The sequence below is a fragment of the Pelophylax lessonae genome, assembly GCF_965119305.1.
Source record: "Pelophylax lessonae genome assembly, chromosome: 1".
Lineage (NCBI taxonomy): Eukaryota > Metazoa > Chordata > Amphibia > Anura > Ranidae > Pelophylax > Pelophylax lessonae.
Genome location: NC_138768.1, coordinates 511,239,174 through 511,256,171, shown reverse-complemented (window position 1 = coordinate 511,256,171; position 16,998 = coordinate 511,239,174). Strand labels below are relative to the sequence as shown.

The 16,998-nt window shown below is 45.6% G+C and overlaps 1 protein-coding gene across 1 annotated transcript in view; it reads left to right on the top strand.

Moving 5' to 3' along the window:
• Positions 1-16,998, top strand: part of LOC309560148 (protein mono-ADP-ribosyltransferase PARP14-like) — a 78,750-nt gene that overhangs the window by 45,821 nt on the left and 15,931 nt on the right. The window contains exon 6 of the mRNA XM_082263710.1: positions 7,001-7,060. Within this exon, the coding sequence (XP_082119836.1) occupies positions 7,001-7,060 (60 nt within the window). The remainder of the gene's footprint in view (positions 1-7,000; positions 7,061-16,998) is intronic.

Below are 16,998 nucleotides of genomic sequence, written 5' to 3'. Positions count from 1 at the left end.
TTTGGGGTTCATCTCATACTTCTGAAGCTTTGAGGGTGCTGCCTGTTCCATACTCCTCCTCCTCCATCCTTTTAGGTGTACAAACAATAGTAATTGGGGCCTAGTGTGCTTCTGTACGCGTGAGATACATACACTTTTTTTGATCATATTTCCTATTCCGCTATTCAATAAAAACCTTTGGGGATCAATTAAATTGCGGAATAGTCTGTGTCGGTACGTGTGAGATCCACCTTTCCAAGTTTTTGGGGTTCATCTCATACTTCTGAAGCTTTGAGGGTGCTGCCTGTTCCATACTCCTCCTCCTCCTCCTCCATCCTTTTAGGTGTAAAAACAATAGTAATTGGGGCCTAGTGTGCTTCTGTACGTGTGAGATACATACACTTTTTTTGATCATATTTCCTATTCCGCTATTCAATAAAAACCTTTGGGGATCAATTAAATTGCGGAATAGTCTGTGTCGGTACGTGTGAGATCCACCTTTCCAAGTTTTTGGGGTTCATCTCATACTTCTGAAGCTTTGAGAGTGCTGCCTGTTCCATACTCCTCCTCCTCCTCCTCCATCCTTTTAGGTGTACAAACAATAGTAATTGGGGCCTAGTGTGCTTCTGTACGTGTGAGATACATACACTTTTTTTGATCATATTTCCTATTCCGCTATTCAATAAAAACCTTTGGGGATCAATTAAATTGCGGAATAGTCTGTGTCGGTACGTGTGAGATCCACCTTTCCAAGTTTTTGGGGTTCATCTCATACTTCTGAAGCTTTGAGGGTGCTGCCTGTTCCATACTCCTCCTCCTCCTCATCCATCCTTTTAGGTGTACAAACAATAGTAATTGGGGCCTAGTGTGCTTCTGTACGTGTGAGATACATACACTTTTTTTGATCATATTTCCCAATCCGCTATTCAATAAAAACCTTTGGGGATCAATTAAATTGCGGAATAGTCTGTGTCGGTACGTGTGAGATCCACCTTTCCAAGTTTTTGAGGTTCATCTCATACTTCTGAAGATTTGAGGGTGCTGCCTGTTCCATACTCCTCTTCCTCATCCTCCCTTTAGGGTAGGAAAAAATTTAATCGGGCCTAGTCTGTGTTTGTACGTGTGAGATACACAGTTTTTTATCCTATTCCGCTATTCAATACACACCCTTTTGGTGTAAAAAACATTAAATTGCGGCATAGTTTGCATATTTGACTGTGAGATACACCCGTGCGATACTGTTGTTCTTTTGTTCTGCTATTCAATAAAGACCTTTCTAGGGCAAGATCTTAAATTTCAGAAATATGAGGAGAGCGTCAAATAGGGGCCGTGGCCGGGGTCGTGGTGCTGCTGCTAGAGCTCCTGTTGCAAGGAGAGGACGTGGTCGAACTGTGCCAGCTACACGCACAAGTGAAACACCTTCCTCAAGTGTGAGTAGGCGACAAAACCTGCAGCAGTATTTGGTAGGGCATCATACGCCTCTAGAAGTGATGAGGCCAGAACACAGAGAGGCGATAGTAGATTGGTTTGCTGCTGACAGTGCCTCCAGTTCCTTCACATTGTCTCCCACCCAGTCTACTGCAGAAAGGTCAGAGTTGGCACCTGCAGCCAATGTCCAACCGTCTTTCACCTCACCCCCTTGCAAATCAGGCAAGCAGTCTGAGCCCCAAGCCATACAGCAGTCTCTTATTCTTTTTGAGGACTCTGTCAGCAGGGTTTCCCAGGGCCATCCACCTAGCCCTGCCCCAGAAGTGGAAGAGATTGAGTGCAGCGATGCCCAACCACTTATTTCTCAAGATAAGTACATGGAAGGACCATCACAGCACGTCTCCGATGATGACGAAACGCAGGTGCCAACTGCTGCGGCGTTCAGCATTGTGGAGACCGACAGGGAGGGCAGGGGTGAAGACTGGGTGGAAGATGATGTGGAGGATGATGAGGTCCTCGACCCCACATGGAATGAAGGTCATGCAGGTGACCTGAGTATTTTGGAGGAAGAGGCGGTGGTCGCACAGAGCCACCAGCACAGCAGAAGAGGGAGCAGGGTGCAGAAGCGGAGCGGCCGTGCCCTAGACACTACGCCTGCTACTGCCCAATGCAGCAAGGGAACGAGCGCACCAAAGTCAGCTCAAAAGAGTTCTCTAGCGTGGAAGTTCTTTAGAAAATGTGCTGATGACAGGACACGAGTGGTTTGCACCCTGTGCAATCAGAGCCTGAAGCGAGGCATAAACCTTCTCAACCTGAGCACAACCTGCATGATCAGGCATCTAAGTGCAAAGCACGAGCTGCAGTGGAGTACACACCTTCAAAACCAAGAAAAGTCTCTGGCTCATCCTGCTTCCTCTTCTGCTGCAGTCTCGGCCGCTCCAGCCACCTCTGTAGTCATACCGGCACCTGCCACCCCGCAAACAGACGATCTGTCAGCAACACCACCACCTGGGTCACCAACAACCATCTCCACAATGTCCCGGGGAAGTGTTCAGCTTTCCATCTCCCAAACACTTGAGAGGAAGAGGAAGTACCCCCCTACCCACCCGCGATTCCTGGCCCTGAATGCCAGCATTTCACAATTATTGGCCTTTGAAATGCTGTCATTCCGTCTGGTGGAGACGCCCAGTTTTAAAAAGCTTATGTCGGTGGCTGTCCCACAGTACGTCGTGCCCAGCCGCCACTACTTTTCCAGGCAAGCCATCCCTTCCCTGCACAACCAAGTGGGGGAAAAAATCAGGTGTGCACTGCGCAACGCCATCTGTGCCAAGGTCCACCTAACTACCGATACGTGGACCAGTAAGCACGGTCAGGGGTGTTATATCTCCCTAACGGCACACTGGGTAAATGCAGTGGCGGATGGGCCTGAGGCGGATAGCAATTTGGCGCATGTCCTTCCACCACCGAGGATTGCAGGGCGCTTCAGTTTGCCTCCTGTTCCTAACTCATCCTACTCCACTACCTCATCCTCTACCGCCTCCTCATCCGGACAGCGTAATACCTTCACCACCAACTTCAGCACGGCCAGGGCTAAACGACAGCAGGCAGTTTTACAACTTGCCTGTTTGGGGGACAAACCACACACCGCGCAGGAGTTGTGGAGGAGCATGGAACAGCAGACAAATGAGTGGTTGCTGCCAGCGAGCCTCAAGCCCGGCCTGGTGGTGTGCGATAATGGGCGAAATCTCATAGCAGCTCTGGGCCTAGCCGGTTTGACGCACATCCCTTGCCTGGCGCATGTGCTGAATTTGGTGGTGCAGAGGTTCCTTAAAAACTACCCCGATATGTCAGAGCTGCTGCAGAAAGTGCGGGCCGTCTGTGCGCACTTTCGGCGTTCTCACCCTGCTGCTGCTCGCCTGGCAGCGCTGCAGCGTAACTTCGGCCTTCCCGCTCACCGCCTCATATGTGACGTGCCCACAAGGTGGAACTCCACCTTGCACATGCTGCAAAGACTGTGCGAGCAGCAGCAGGCCATAGTGGAGTTTCAGCTGCAGCACGCACGCGCGAGTCGCTCTGCGGAACAGCACCACTTCACCACCAATAACTGGGCCTCCATGCGAGACCTGTGTGCCTTGTTACGCTGTTTTGAGTACTCCACCAACATGGCCAGTGGCAATGACGCCGTTCTCAGCTTAACTATCCCAATTCTATGCCTCCTTGAAAAAACAATTCGGGCGATGATGGAAGAGGATGTGGCACAGGATGAGGAGGAGGAGGAGGAGGATGAAGAGGTAACATTTCAAAGGCTTTCAGGGCAGTCATTCGCAAGGGGCTCCGAGGGTGGGTTCCTGCACACACAAATGCCAGGGACACAATTGTCCAGCAGGGGCACAGTTCTGGAGGATGAGGAGGAGGAGGAGCTGGAGGAGGAGCTGGAGGAGGAGATGGAACCATGTTCACAGCAGGGTGGCACCCAGGCCAGCTCATGGCCATCACTGGTGCGTGGCTGGGGGGATACAGAGGACACGGACGATACACCTCCCACAGAGGACAGCCTTTCGTCGCCTCTGGGCAGCCTGGCACACATGAGCGATTACATGCTGCAGTGTCTCCACAACGACCGCCGAGTTGCCCACATTCTAACTTGTGCTGATTACTGGGTGGCCACGCTGCTGGATCCCCGTTACAAGGACAACGTACCGTCCTTAATTCACTCACTGGAGCGCGATCGCAAGATGCGCGAGTACAAGCGCACGCTGGTAGATGCGATGCTGCTGGCATTCCCATCTGACAGCGGGGCCACAGTGGAAGCACAAGGCAGAGGAGGAGGAGGAGGAGGAGGTCGCCAACGCAACCAGGGCACCGCCAGCACCTCAGAAGGCAGGGTTAGCATGGCCGAAATGTGGAAAAGCTTTGTCAGCACGCCACAACAAACAGCAGCACCAGCAGCTCAGATGGAACGTCTTAGCAGGAGGCAGCATTTTACCAACATGGTGGAGCAGTATGTGTGCACACGCCTACATGTAGTGAATGAGGGGTCTGCCCCTTCAACTTCTGGGTCTCCAAATTGGGCACATGGCCTGAGCTTGCCCTTTACGCCTTGGAGGTGCTGGCGTGCCCTGCAGCCAGTGTATTATCTGAACGGGTATTTAGCACGGCTGGGGGCGTTATAACAGACAAGCGCAGCCGCCTGTCCAGAGACAATGTGGACAAGCTCACGTTCATTAAAATGAACCAGGCATGGATCCCACGGGACTTTTCCGTACCTTGTGCAGAATAGCAATGGATACCGACCTTACCCACCCATTGTTCCATTTTTGCTCTTTCTCACTCTTTTGGGGTGTACCTCATTTAAAATTTGTGAAAAGAAGCAGTGTTGGCTACCTCGTCCTCCTCCTCAGGGCCAGATTAACGTAGGGGCTATTGGAGCTGCAGCTCCAGGCCCCTACCTTTTATATAGGCCCCGGGTTGGCCATATTCACTGTGACCGCTCTTCTGTCACTTGTAAACACAGAAGTCTGGCTTATATGCTCGCTTCCCCAGGCAGCACCCTCAGAACCTCCCCACACAGCGCGAAGGCCTGACAAGGAGGCACAGTTGCCGATGCATGGATGTGTTTATGGGCTTCAGAGACAGCATCCCATGTTGAATTAGGCATGCATGGCTGCACCCTTCCTCCTCTGGGTGCATGCCAAGGCACGGCCCTTAAGGCCCTTCAAAATCCTCAGCACCAAGACCATGATGCTCTTAATCCGGCCCTGGTCCTCCTCCACCGCCGCTTCCACCTACACCGCCCATAGGTGTGCGCAGCCTATTGCATTAGGGTGTGCACCCCAAAGTTGAAATACACATGCATGTGTTTGCCTACATGTACATGGCCCCGATACATTACTCTCCCTGCTGGCAAAGAGAAATAGAGCAGAGCAGGTCCGAGGGAGATCTTTCCCATCTCCTCACTGGCAAACAGAGCGATAATGCTATGTGCCCTAGGTGATTAGGGTGTGCCCAGGTACACCCGGCACACCCTGTGCGCACGCCTATGACACCGCCACATCCACCACCACCTCAACCTCCCTCCTACTCCATATGGGCCTCGTCCTTCAGAGATGAAGAACATTGTTTTATTTTTCTGTTTTTTTTTGTTGTTTTAAGTTATTTCCCTATCCACATTTGTTTGCAGAGCACTTGCCATGCTCTTAACTACGTTTTGCTGCCATTTGCAGCACTCTAGCCCTTTCCATTGGTGTTTTAGAGCCATTTTAGTGCCTTAAAGTTCGGGTCCCCATTGACTTCAATGGGGTTCGGGAGTCCGGGAAAAGTTCGGTAAAAGTCCGGGACACGGACCCGGACTTTTTTTTAAAGTTCGGCCGAACCCGTCGAACACGGACATCTAGGTGTCCGCTCAACCCTATTGACAATACATCCAGATGGGAAAAATGCGTGAATCTTGTGTGCGAACATTAACCACTTTACCACCGGAGGATTTTGCTGTCTTACGTCCAGGACACTTTTTGCGATTCGGCACTTTGCGAATTTAACTGACAATTGCGTGGTCGTGCGATGCCGTACCCAAACGAAATTTACGTCCTTTTTTTCCCACAAATAGAGCTTTCTTTTGGTGGTATTTGATCACCTGTGCGATTTTTACTTTTTGCGCTATAAACAAAAAAAGAGCGTAAATTTTGAAAAAATAACAATATTTTTCACATTTTTTTATATGAAATTTCCCCCCAAAAAAATTTAAAAATCTAAATTTTTTTAATTTTTGGCCAATTTGTTTTCTGCTACCTATGTTTGGTAAAAAAAATCACAATAAGCGTATTTTGATTGGTTTGCGCAAAAGTTATTGCGTTTACTAACTAAGGGAAAGATTTCTGTCATTTTTGGTGTTTTGGCGGCGATCAGCGATTTTTTTTTTTGCCGGACTGCGACTTTGCGGCGGACAGTTTGGACCCTTGACTAACATTTGACACTTTTGGGGGTACCAGTGACATTTCTACAGTAATCAGTGCTATAAATATGCACTGTTACTGTAAAAATGACACTGGCAGGGAAGGGGTTAATTTTATTGGAGAGGGAGGGGTTAATGTATGCCTGGTGCTTACTGACATGTGTGGGGGGAGGTGACTGAGTGACACAGGGACAGATCGCATGTTCAGCTAGGCTGAACCCTGCAATCTGTCACTGTTTGTCACTTAGGAGATCCGCCCGCTTTGTTTCCAAACTCGATTCCATCGACGATCGGGGAAGAGCGGCGGTGATCACCGCCGCTCCTCCCCTGGCCCAACTCCCGCTGTGACTGAAAACAGCGAGAGCGAGCCTCCGGCGGGGCGCAATGCCGCCCACAAGGGGAGGAGTCCAGCGACGTAGGTCTACGTCGCTGGACGGAATCGAGCCACTTTGCCGAAGTAAAGTCCCAGTGACTGGTCGGCAAGTGGTTAGTAAATAGACTATAATAATAATATGTCTTTAACTTTCAATTTTCTCAAATTAAACTCTGTTTAACCTCATCATCAGCAGTTATGTTTTAATGTTAACATTCCGTTTACTGTGTCAATAATTCCATTTTGTGTACATGACTTGTCTTCCACAGCTGTTGCGCACTCTATATTTTCAGTAACTGGACAAGAAGTTATTCAGGAAGCTCAGCGCGGTGAGTGTAAAGTTGTTTTTTTTTATGCTTTGCTTATGTCCCAGTAGTATATTGGCACTCTAAATTAGACTATCTAGTAAATGTATAATTAACCAAAAATATTAAAAGCCAATTCCATACAAATCCACAAAGGAGGATTGGTGCAGGGTGTGTAGTTTGTCAATTGTACACTTTTTTTTTTGTACTCCACCATCGCACCTGACTTGACTTGTTTCTCAAAAATATTTTCTACTCCTTTTTTGTATTGGATATGGGAATGTGAAAAGGAAGGCTACCTCTTTTTCTGGTGCTCTCTATATTTAATTGTTTTTGACATTCAATCTTAGATCTTTTTCAGCCACAGTAAAATATGCCTTAACAACAAACTGTGACACCAACATTGTTTTATGTGACTTTTATAATGAAATGTAATTGTTCAACATTTCTGTGACCCATTACATATATATTACCTCACTTTCTGTCTTTATGATGCCTGTACACAAAATGGGAGGTGTGAGTATAGACAGCAATGAAAACATTATTAGAAGTTCTGACTCTGTAGAAAATATGTTTTGTGGTGTGTTGGTGACGTTTTTCATCATTTCCTGTCTTGACAGGAAATAAGTGGAAATTCTAATTAATAGGAACACATATGGCAGTAAAAACCCAACAGATGTTCTTTTCTGGTGTAGCCAAATTAAAATAAACATTTTGGCTGAACTTAGGTTTTGCCCCTTCTAGTGGCTGGTGACAACGTACATAATTCCCAGATAAAAGAAAAAAAAAAATGCTTTTAACTGGGTATCACCTGCAGGCAGTGTTGCCAACCATCAGTATTTTTACTGGCACCCAGTAAAAAAGGGCCCTTTTCTCCTGTCCGTAAATGACACTCGGCCAAGACCATCCAAGTGCCTGCTACAGTGTGTTTGGGTGGCACTGGCAGGGGGGGGGGCAGGTCTGGTGGAGGTGGTGCCTAAGCATGTCGTGTGATGTCATGGTGCAAGGGAGCCAAGGGGTCTGCGAGACAGCAGCAAGGCAAGCCGGAAGCCGGACAGTCAGTGCTGTTTGGACTGAACTGAATGGACCACATGGCATCATGAGAGACTGTCACTGTCAGGAGGGGACGTGTCGTGTCGTGCTGCTGCACACTGCTGTCACTGCGAGACCCAGTTTCATATGTGTGACGCCCCCATTCTAGTTTCTTCCCTCCTAAGTCCGTTCCCTGAGCTACTTATTTCTTATTTTATTTTTGATATAGTAATTATGTTTTTTGCCCTATTATCTACCTTAAATCACATGGCTAATTGCATGTTGTACTAGTTTGTAGCCTAAATACCGAAATTTGCACTTAAAACTGTAATTTTGCAACTTTTGGAAATGCCAGTAAAAACTTGGCTGTGCCAGTAAATTGTGGGTGTTGTGCCAGTAAATTTCAATCTGGTAGGTTGGCAACCCTGCCTGCAGTTCTTCAGGCACATAAAGCTCTTTTGCGTTTACTTCTCTCACTGAGGTCTGGTTTATAATTTACGCGATTTGTGAACTTTCACTCTGCTTTTGACTTGCTTCTATATCCAGGACCATTATCATTCTTTGTGACCTGGCTACATATTTTTCAACTCAAGGCCTGGTAGCTAGACATTTTCCTTCAGAATTTTCTAATAAAAAGAGAACAGAAATTTAGATTAATCAGGACATGGACTTTTTAGGAAAAAGTTGCAAAAATGTTGGAACCGGTGCTACCACTTTAAATCGTGCATGTGCAAAATAGAAAAGTGCATATAGTGCTAAAAGTGCACGCAATAAGATATACGACACTTCTCGGTCACTAAAATAAAGGATAAGCCTCCATTGCGTCGCCGGCGAACACCTCTCAAGCTGACAGTGAACTCCCTAACTGTGAGTGGATGCTACGTTAATTCGGTTGACATAACATATGCTACGCAATGGAGGCTTATCCTTTATTGTAGTGACCGAGAAGTGTCGAGGCATCGGCCGAAAGAGTGTGGTAAGCAGCGGTGTTTTGGTGGGTCATCTACCGACGCCATACTTTGCTTGTTTATTTGGTTCTTTAATCACTACACGTGGTTTTTGGCATTATCAGCACTCGGCACTTTATATGTATAACATATGATGTTTACAGTATGGTACACTAAGCACAGCCCATAAACAGCACGTAGCACTTTATATTATATTATTTTATATTTTATTTTATATTATATCTTATTGCGTGCACTTTTAGCACTATATGCACTTTTCTATTTTGCACATGCACGATTTAAAGTGGTAGCGCCGGTTCCAACATTTTTGCAACTTTTTCTATTTTACTACCTCAGAGGTAGGTTGGAGGCAGCTTACACCACCATTTAAGCCTGATTCAGTACACATGAAAACTCCATAGCGCTGGTATACAATCCCTTTTTCTTTATGGACTTTTTAGGCACCAATCATATAAAATATACCTAAAAAATGTTATTCGGTTTCAATAGTTTATGTTCGGTTTTAACAAGTGATTAACATGCAAAAGTTCTGCCCACGAAGGGGCTAGCATTGAGGCTGAAACAGGTATTCTCTCACAAGAAGGGCAAAAATAAGGGGACACGTAAACAGAAAAAATAAGAGCTAACACAAGAGCAGTAAAAATAATTGTTAATGATTACCATCAGGACCAAGGGGTCCCAGAGAGGTTCTCCAAAACTACGGGGCACCCACTAGGCCCGCCAAAATCCAAAAGGTGGTGCAATGTACAGCCTAACCTGAACTGAAAAGGACAGAGGAGCGGAAAACAGAGGAATGTTAGACAGAAGGTGAAGCTGGAGGCAGTGTTAATTTCGTCGACTAAAACGTTTTCGTAGACTAAATTAACACAATTTTAGTCGACTAAAATACGACTAAAACTAAAACAATTCAGATGACTAAAATACGACTAAAACTAAAATGGCATTTTAGTCTTAAGACTAAAATACGACTAAAACTAAGATGGCATTTTAGTCAAAAGACTAACTAAAACTAAATCGAAATTTGCTGCCAAAATTAACACTGGTGCATGCTCAAAGCTCAATACCATAAATAATATTAGATTTTTCACTCCAGGACCAGCAGTAGTATATAATGAGTTTGGAAATTGTAGAGAAATGCTTAAATAATGCATTACAAATTACAATTGAACTACACCCATTCGATTATAGATGACTAAAATGAGTTATAGTCGACTAAAATGTACTGGAGTTTTAGTCGACTAAATACAACTAAAACTAAAACACTTGCAGAAGATTAAAATGGGACTAAAACTAAAATGCCATTTTAGTCCTAAGACTAAGACTAAAACTAAATTGAAATTTGCTGCCAAAATTAACACTGGCTGGAGGGAGGGAGGTTGCTCACCTTCAGACAGTGGCGTAGCGTGGGGGAGGGGGGCAGCCAGTCAGCTCGGGTGACATTGCACTGGCTCTTGCCAGTGACGCAGGCAGCGCCGCGGACAGCACACCTCAGAAAGAGGCGGCAGGAGTTCAGTGATCAGGAGGCGGGCCCTGGGGGAGGTCTGGGGACATGATCTTTGTCAGCAGGGAGCCGGAGGAGGAAGCGACCATCGTGCAGCAGGCGGCAGTGACACCGAACAGGTCTGTGCTATACAAAGTTGCAACACACACAGCTGTCATAGAGAGATCCTTTCCTCCATCCACAGCTATGCCATCCTGGATATCCCACTACACTGCACACCTCCACTACAACGCACGTCTTCTCTTCTACAGCAAGGATCCATGCTGGAGAGGACACACACACACTGTGCATTCCCACCATACATACACTCACACAGTACACACACACACACTGTACATTCACACCATACGTACATTCACACCATACATACACTCACACAGTACACACACACACTGTACATTCACACCATACATACACTCACACAGCACACACACAAACACTGTACATTCACACCATACATACACTCACACAGCACACACACTGTACATTCACACCATACATACACTCACACAGCACACACACACACACACACTGTACATTCACACCATACATACACTCACACAGTACACACACACATTGTACATTCACACCATACATACACTCACACAGTACACACACACATTGTACATTCACACCATACATACACTCACACAGTACACACACACACACACACTGTACATTCACACACTGTACATTCACACCATAGTCGGCCACCGGCTCTTTGGAAGGGACGGATTGCACCTAAATGGGGAGGGTGCAGCCGTACTGGGTGAGAAGATGGCCATAAAGTTAGAGGGGCTTTTAAACTAGGTGATGGGTGGGAGGGTACAGATGTAGAATTAGCCAGTGGAAAGCAAGATTCAGAGGGCACAAATGGGGACATTAGCGGTAGGGTGTTCGGAGCTGCTAAACCCAGGGTGGGTATGGGGAAAAATCACAAGAGCAGCCTAAAAACATCAAATGAGGATATATGTAACCGGTCAAAATGAAGAGGTTTGTATACCAATGCCAGAAGCCTGTCCAACAAGATGGGAGAGCTGGAGCTGCTGATGTTTGAGGACTAAGATTTTGTGGGGATAATAGAAACTTGGTTCGACAGCTCGCATGACTGGATGGCGACCATTCAGGGGTATTCCCTTTATCGCAGAGATAGAGAAGGTAAAAAAGGGGGAGGGGTATGTCTGTATATTAAGAACAGCGTGAAGGTAATTATGAAGGATGATATTAATAATGGAGCTATGGACGAGGTAGAATCCCTATGGGTAGAACTTCAAAGGGAAGGCACTGTGGGGAAGGTAATATTGGGCGTATGCTATAGGCCCCCCAACCAGAGGGAGGAGGGGGAGGCGGACCTCCTTTTACAGATAGGATTGGCAGCAAGGATGGGAAATGTCATTATAATGGGGGACTTTAATTATCCAGATATAGATTGGGCAGAAGGAACCGCACACTCAGCCAAGGCTCGGCAGTTCCTAAATGTTTTGCAGGACAATTTCATGGGTCAGATGATGAATGTACCGACAAGAAACAATGCGGTACTTGACCTACTGATTACCAACAATACAGACCTGCTCACAGATATAGAAATACGGGGCATCTTAGGAAACAGTGACCATAGGTAAATTAGTTTCAGTATTAATCATAGTAATAGGAAACATAAGGTAATATAAGAACACTGAATTTCAAAAGAGCCAATTTCCCAAAACTGCACTCTCTGCTAGAAAATATCAAATGGGATAGAACCCTGGGAACAAAGAACACGGAGGAAAAATGGGAGTGCTTCAAAAGCATACTTAACAAAGGGATTGACCAGTGCATTCCTAAGGGAAATGCATTTAAAAGAGCAAAACTAAACCCTGGGTGGCTAAACTCCAACATAAAAATGCATATTAATGCTAAAGAAAAGGCCTTCAAAAAATACAAGGCTGAGGGGTCATTGACAGCATTTAAGCATTACAAAGAGTGTAATAAGAAATGTAAAGACGAAATCAAGGCGGCTAAAATAGAACACGAGAGACATATAGCGGAAGAGAGTAAAAAGAACCCCAAGAAATTCTTTAAGTATATAAACAGTAAGAAAGCGAGGCCAGAACACATTGGCCCCATAAAAGACAATATGGGAGTTTTGGCCACAGAGGACAGGGAAAAGGCGAAAGTGTTAAATAATTTCTTCTCTTCAGTCTTCACAAAAGAATTAGGGGGCTACACTAACCCAGCTTGTAAGGCCGAACTAAATAACACATCTCAGGAAGTACCGCCATGGCTAACAAAATATAGACTTAGAACTAAACTAGAGAAACTTAACATAAATAAATCACCGGGACCGGATGGCTTGCACCCGAGGGTTCTTAAAGAGCTCAGCCAGGTGATTGCCAGACCATTATTCTTGATCTTTAAGGATAGTTTACAGACGGGTATGGTGCCAGCTGATTGGAAATAAGCCAACGTGGTACCAATATTTAAAAAAGGGCAGAGATATATCCCGGGTAACTATAGGCCGGTCAGCCTAACATCAGTAGTCTGCAAGATTTTGGAGGGGATGTTAAGGGACCACATATAAGACTTTAGTAATGAAAATGGTATTATTAGTAGTAATCAGCATGGATTCATGAAAAATCGTTCTTGCCAAACCAATCTATTAACCTTCTATGATGAAGTGAGCTGCCACCTAGGTAAAGGTAAGCCTGTGGATGTGGTGTATCTGGACTTTGCAAAGGCCTTTGACACCGTTCACCACAAACGCTTACTGTTCAAACTAAGGAAGGTAGGTATGGACCATAAGGTGAGAACTTGGATAGAGAACTGGCTTCAGGGGAGAGTCCAGAGGGTAGTGATTAATGGGGAGTACTCGGATTGGATGGGTGTGGAAAGTGGGGTCCCCCAGGGTTCTGTCCTGGAGCCAATCCTGTTTAATTTATTCATAAATGATCTAGAAGAGGGGATATCTAGTACAATCTCAGTATTTGCGGATGATACTAAACTAAGCATGCCAATATCTTCTATACAGGATGTGGGAACCTTACAAGCGGACCTGAACAAAATAACGGGGTGGGCAACTACATGGCAGATGAGGTTTAATGTTGAAAAATGTAAAGTAATGCACTTGGGTGCCAGAAACCATAAAACAAACTACTCACTAGGGGGGGAACCTCTGGGGGAGTCTAGGATGGAAAAGGACCTGGGGGTACTGGTAGACAACAGGCTTGGCAGTGGCATTCAATGCCAAGCCGCTGCAAGCAAAGCCAACAGAATACTGGTAGGTATAAAAAAGGGGATTCACTCCAGAAATAAAGAGATTAATCTCCCTCTCTACAAGACTCTGGTCCGGCCACATCTGGAGTATGCTGTCCAGTTCTGGGCACCGGTCCTCAGGAAGGATGTGCTGGAACTGGAGAGAGTCCAGAGAAGGGCAACAAAAATAATTAGGAGAATGGAGGGCATCGGCTATGAGGAAAGACTACAAGTACTGAACTTATTCTCTCTGGAGAAGAGACGATTGAGGGGGGATATGATATCAATGTACAAATACTGTACTGGCGACCCGAGCATAAGGAACAAACTATTCAGAGAAAGGGAATACAATAATACAGAGAAAGGAAATACAATAAGACACGTGGCCACTCACTAAAACTAGAGGAAAGGCGGTTTAACCTTAAAATACGTAGGGGGTTCTTCACTGTAAGAGCAGTAAGGATGTGGAATTCTCTTCCGCAAACAGCTGTATCAGCAGGGAGCATCGATAGTTTCAAAAAACTATTAGATGGGCACCTTAAAGACCACAACATACAAGGGTATACAATGTACGGTTAACAGCAAACACACACACACATCATAGGTTGAACTGGATGGACTGATGTCTTTTTTCAACCTCACTTACTATGTAACCATACATACACTCACACAGCACACACACACACACACACACTGTAAATTCATACACTGTACATTCACACCATACTTACACTCACACCGTACACACACACTGTACATTCACACAGTACACACATACACTGTATATTCACACCATACATACACTCACACAGTACACACACACACACTGTACATTCACACATTACACACACTCTACATTCACACCATACATACACTCACACAGTATACACACACACACACACACTGTACATTCATACAGTACACACACACACACTGTACATTTACACAATACATTCACACTGTACACACACACTGTACATTTACACAATACACACACACTGTACATTCACACAGTACACACACACACTGTACATTTACACAATACATACACACTGTACACACACACTGTACATTCACACCGTACATTTACACAATACATACACACTGTACACACACACACTGTACATTCACACAGTACACACACACTGTACATTTACACAATACATACACACTGTACACACACACTGTACATTTACACAGTACACACACACACTGTACATTCACACAATACATACACTTACACAGCAGGCACACACACTATAAATTCACACTGTACATTTACACACACACACACACACACACACACACACACACACACACACACACACACACACACACACACTGTGCACACTAACTGTACATTTGCACAATATATATACACACACAGTACGCACACACTGTACATTCACACATTATACACACACTGTACATTTACACAATACATACACACTGTACACACACACACACACACACTGTACATTCACACAGTACACACACACACACACTGCACATTCACACAATACATACACTCACACTGTACACACAGACACACACACACATACATATATACATATATATATATATATATATATATATATATATATATTTATATATATATATATAGATATAGTACCCTCCTAGGTAGGTGCTGGGGAAAAGCATATAATGGCCCTGTCTGCTTATTAGGGGAGCTGGATCTGTTAGTTGTGCTGTCACATGCCTCCAGGTGTGGCCTGTTGAGTCTGGGGAGTCTCCCCACTGTATCCAATGAGGGATCTTGTTGGACAGTGGAGGAAACCTAGCCACCAGGGTTTATAACTGTCGCAGTGGACGGGGTTTGCCGCAATGCACCCTGGGAATGGGAATAAATCTGTGGGGAGCATGTGACAGAAGGTCTTTTGATGGGAGCATCAATCCCAGGAGAAGGTGACGGCTGTCTTTCCTCCTGTAAATGTGAGAAAGTGGTCCAGGCAGTCGGCCTAGGGACCTGAGGTTGAGCTGGGCTACAAGGGATCCAGAGTTGCTGACCGAGTGGAGCTGCTGGGCAGAGATCTTCAGGAAAAACAGTATCGTGAGTACCCAAGATCTGCCCCGGGGTCTGCCTAGGAGAGGGGACCACTCCAGAGAGGTCAAAGGGGATCCAGGGGCCAGCTAAGCAGGAGTACACAGTAAAGGGGGTGCCAAGTAGTAAAGCCCTGAAGTTTGGGGAGTAAAAGGGGGCGCCAGGAAGGGCCCTGAAGTGTTCAGCAGTACAGTCTGCACTGCAAGTCAGCTACCTCACGAAAGAGTACCTTAGGGAGCTTAAAGGACTTTTCCACAGTCAGAGGTGAAAGTTTAGTAACTGGCCTAGCCGAGGTCAGCATCAGTCAGTGTTAACCAGCGTCAGTGAAGCGTTAACCAGCGTCAGTCAAGCGCTAACCAGCACCAAGCAGCATTTTTCAGTGTCCCTACCTAATTGTGCATAGTTCAGTTGTTGGAGTATGCCACTCATCCCTTCTCCCATCCAAGTTCTCAAATAAATCCTAAAAATCAAAGAAACTAGTCTGGTTCTTGTCTGAGGTGCTCACACTTGAAAACATGCTTAAAGGTACTGTTGTTGCTAGCGGTAACCCAGGGGCACCCACACTCAGCAGCTCCCTTGGGAGTAGTGCTATATACAGTGGGTACGGAAAGTATTCAGACCCCCTTAAATTTTTCACTCTTTGTTATATTGCAGCCATTTGCTAAAATCATTTAAGTTTATTCTTCTTCCTCATGAATGTACACACAGCACCCCATACTGACAGAAAAACACAGAATTGTTGACATTGTTGCGGATTTATTAAAAAAGAAAAACTGAAATATCACATGGTCCTAAGTATTCAGACCCTTTGCTCAGTATTTAGTAGAAGCCCCCTTTTGATCTAATACAGCCAGGAGTCTTTTTGGGAAAGATGCAACAAGTCTTTCACACCTGGATTTGGGGATCCTCTGCCATTCCTCCTTGCAGATCCTCTCCAGTTCTGTCAGGTTGGATGGTAAACGTTGGTGGACAGCCATTATTAGGTCTCTCCAGAGATGCTCAATTGGGTTTAAGTCAGGGCTCTGGCTGGGCCATTCAAGAACAGTCACGGAGTTGTTGTGAAGCCACTCCTTCGTTATTTTAGCTGTGTGCTTAGGGTCATTGTCTTGTTGGAAGGTAAACCTTCGGCCCAGTCTGAGGTCCAGAGCACTCTGGAGAAGGTTTTTGT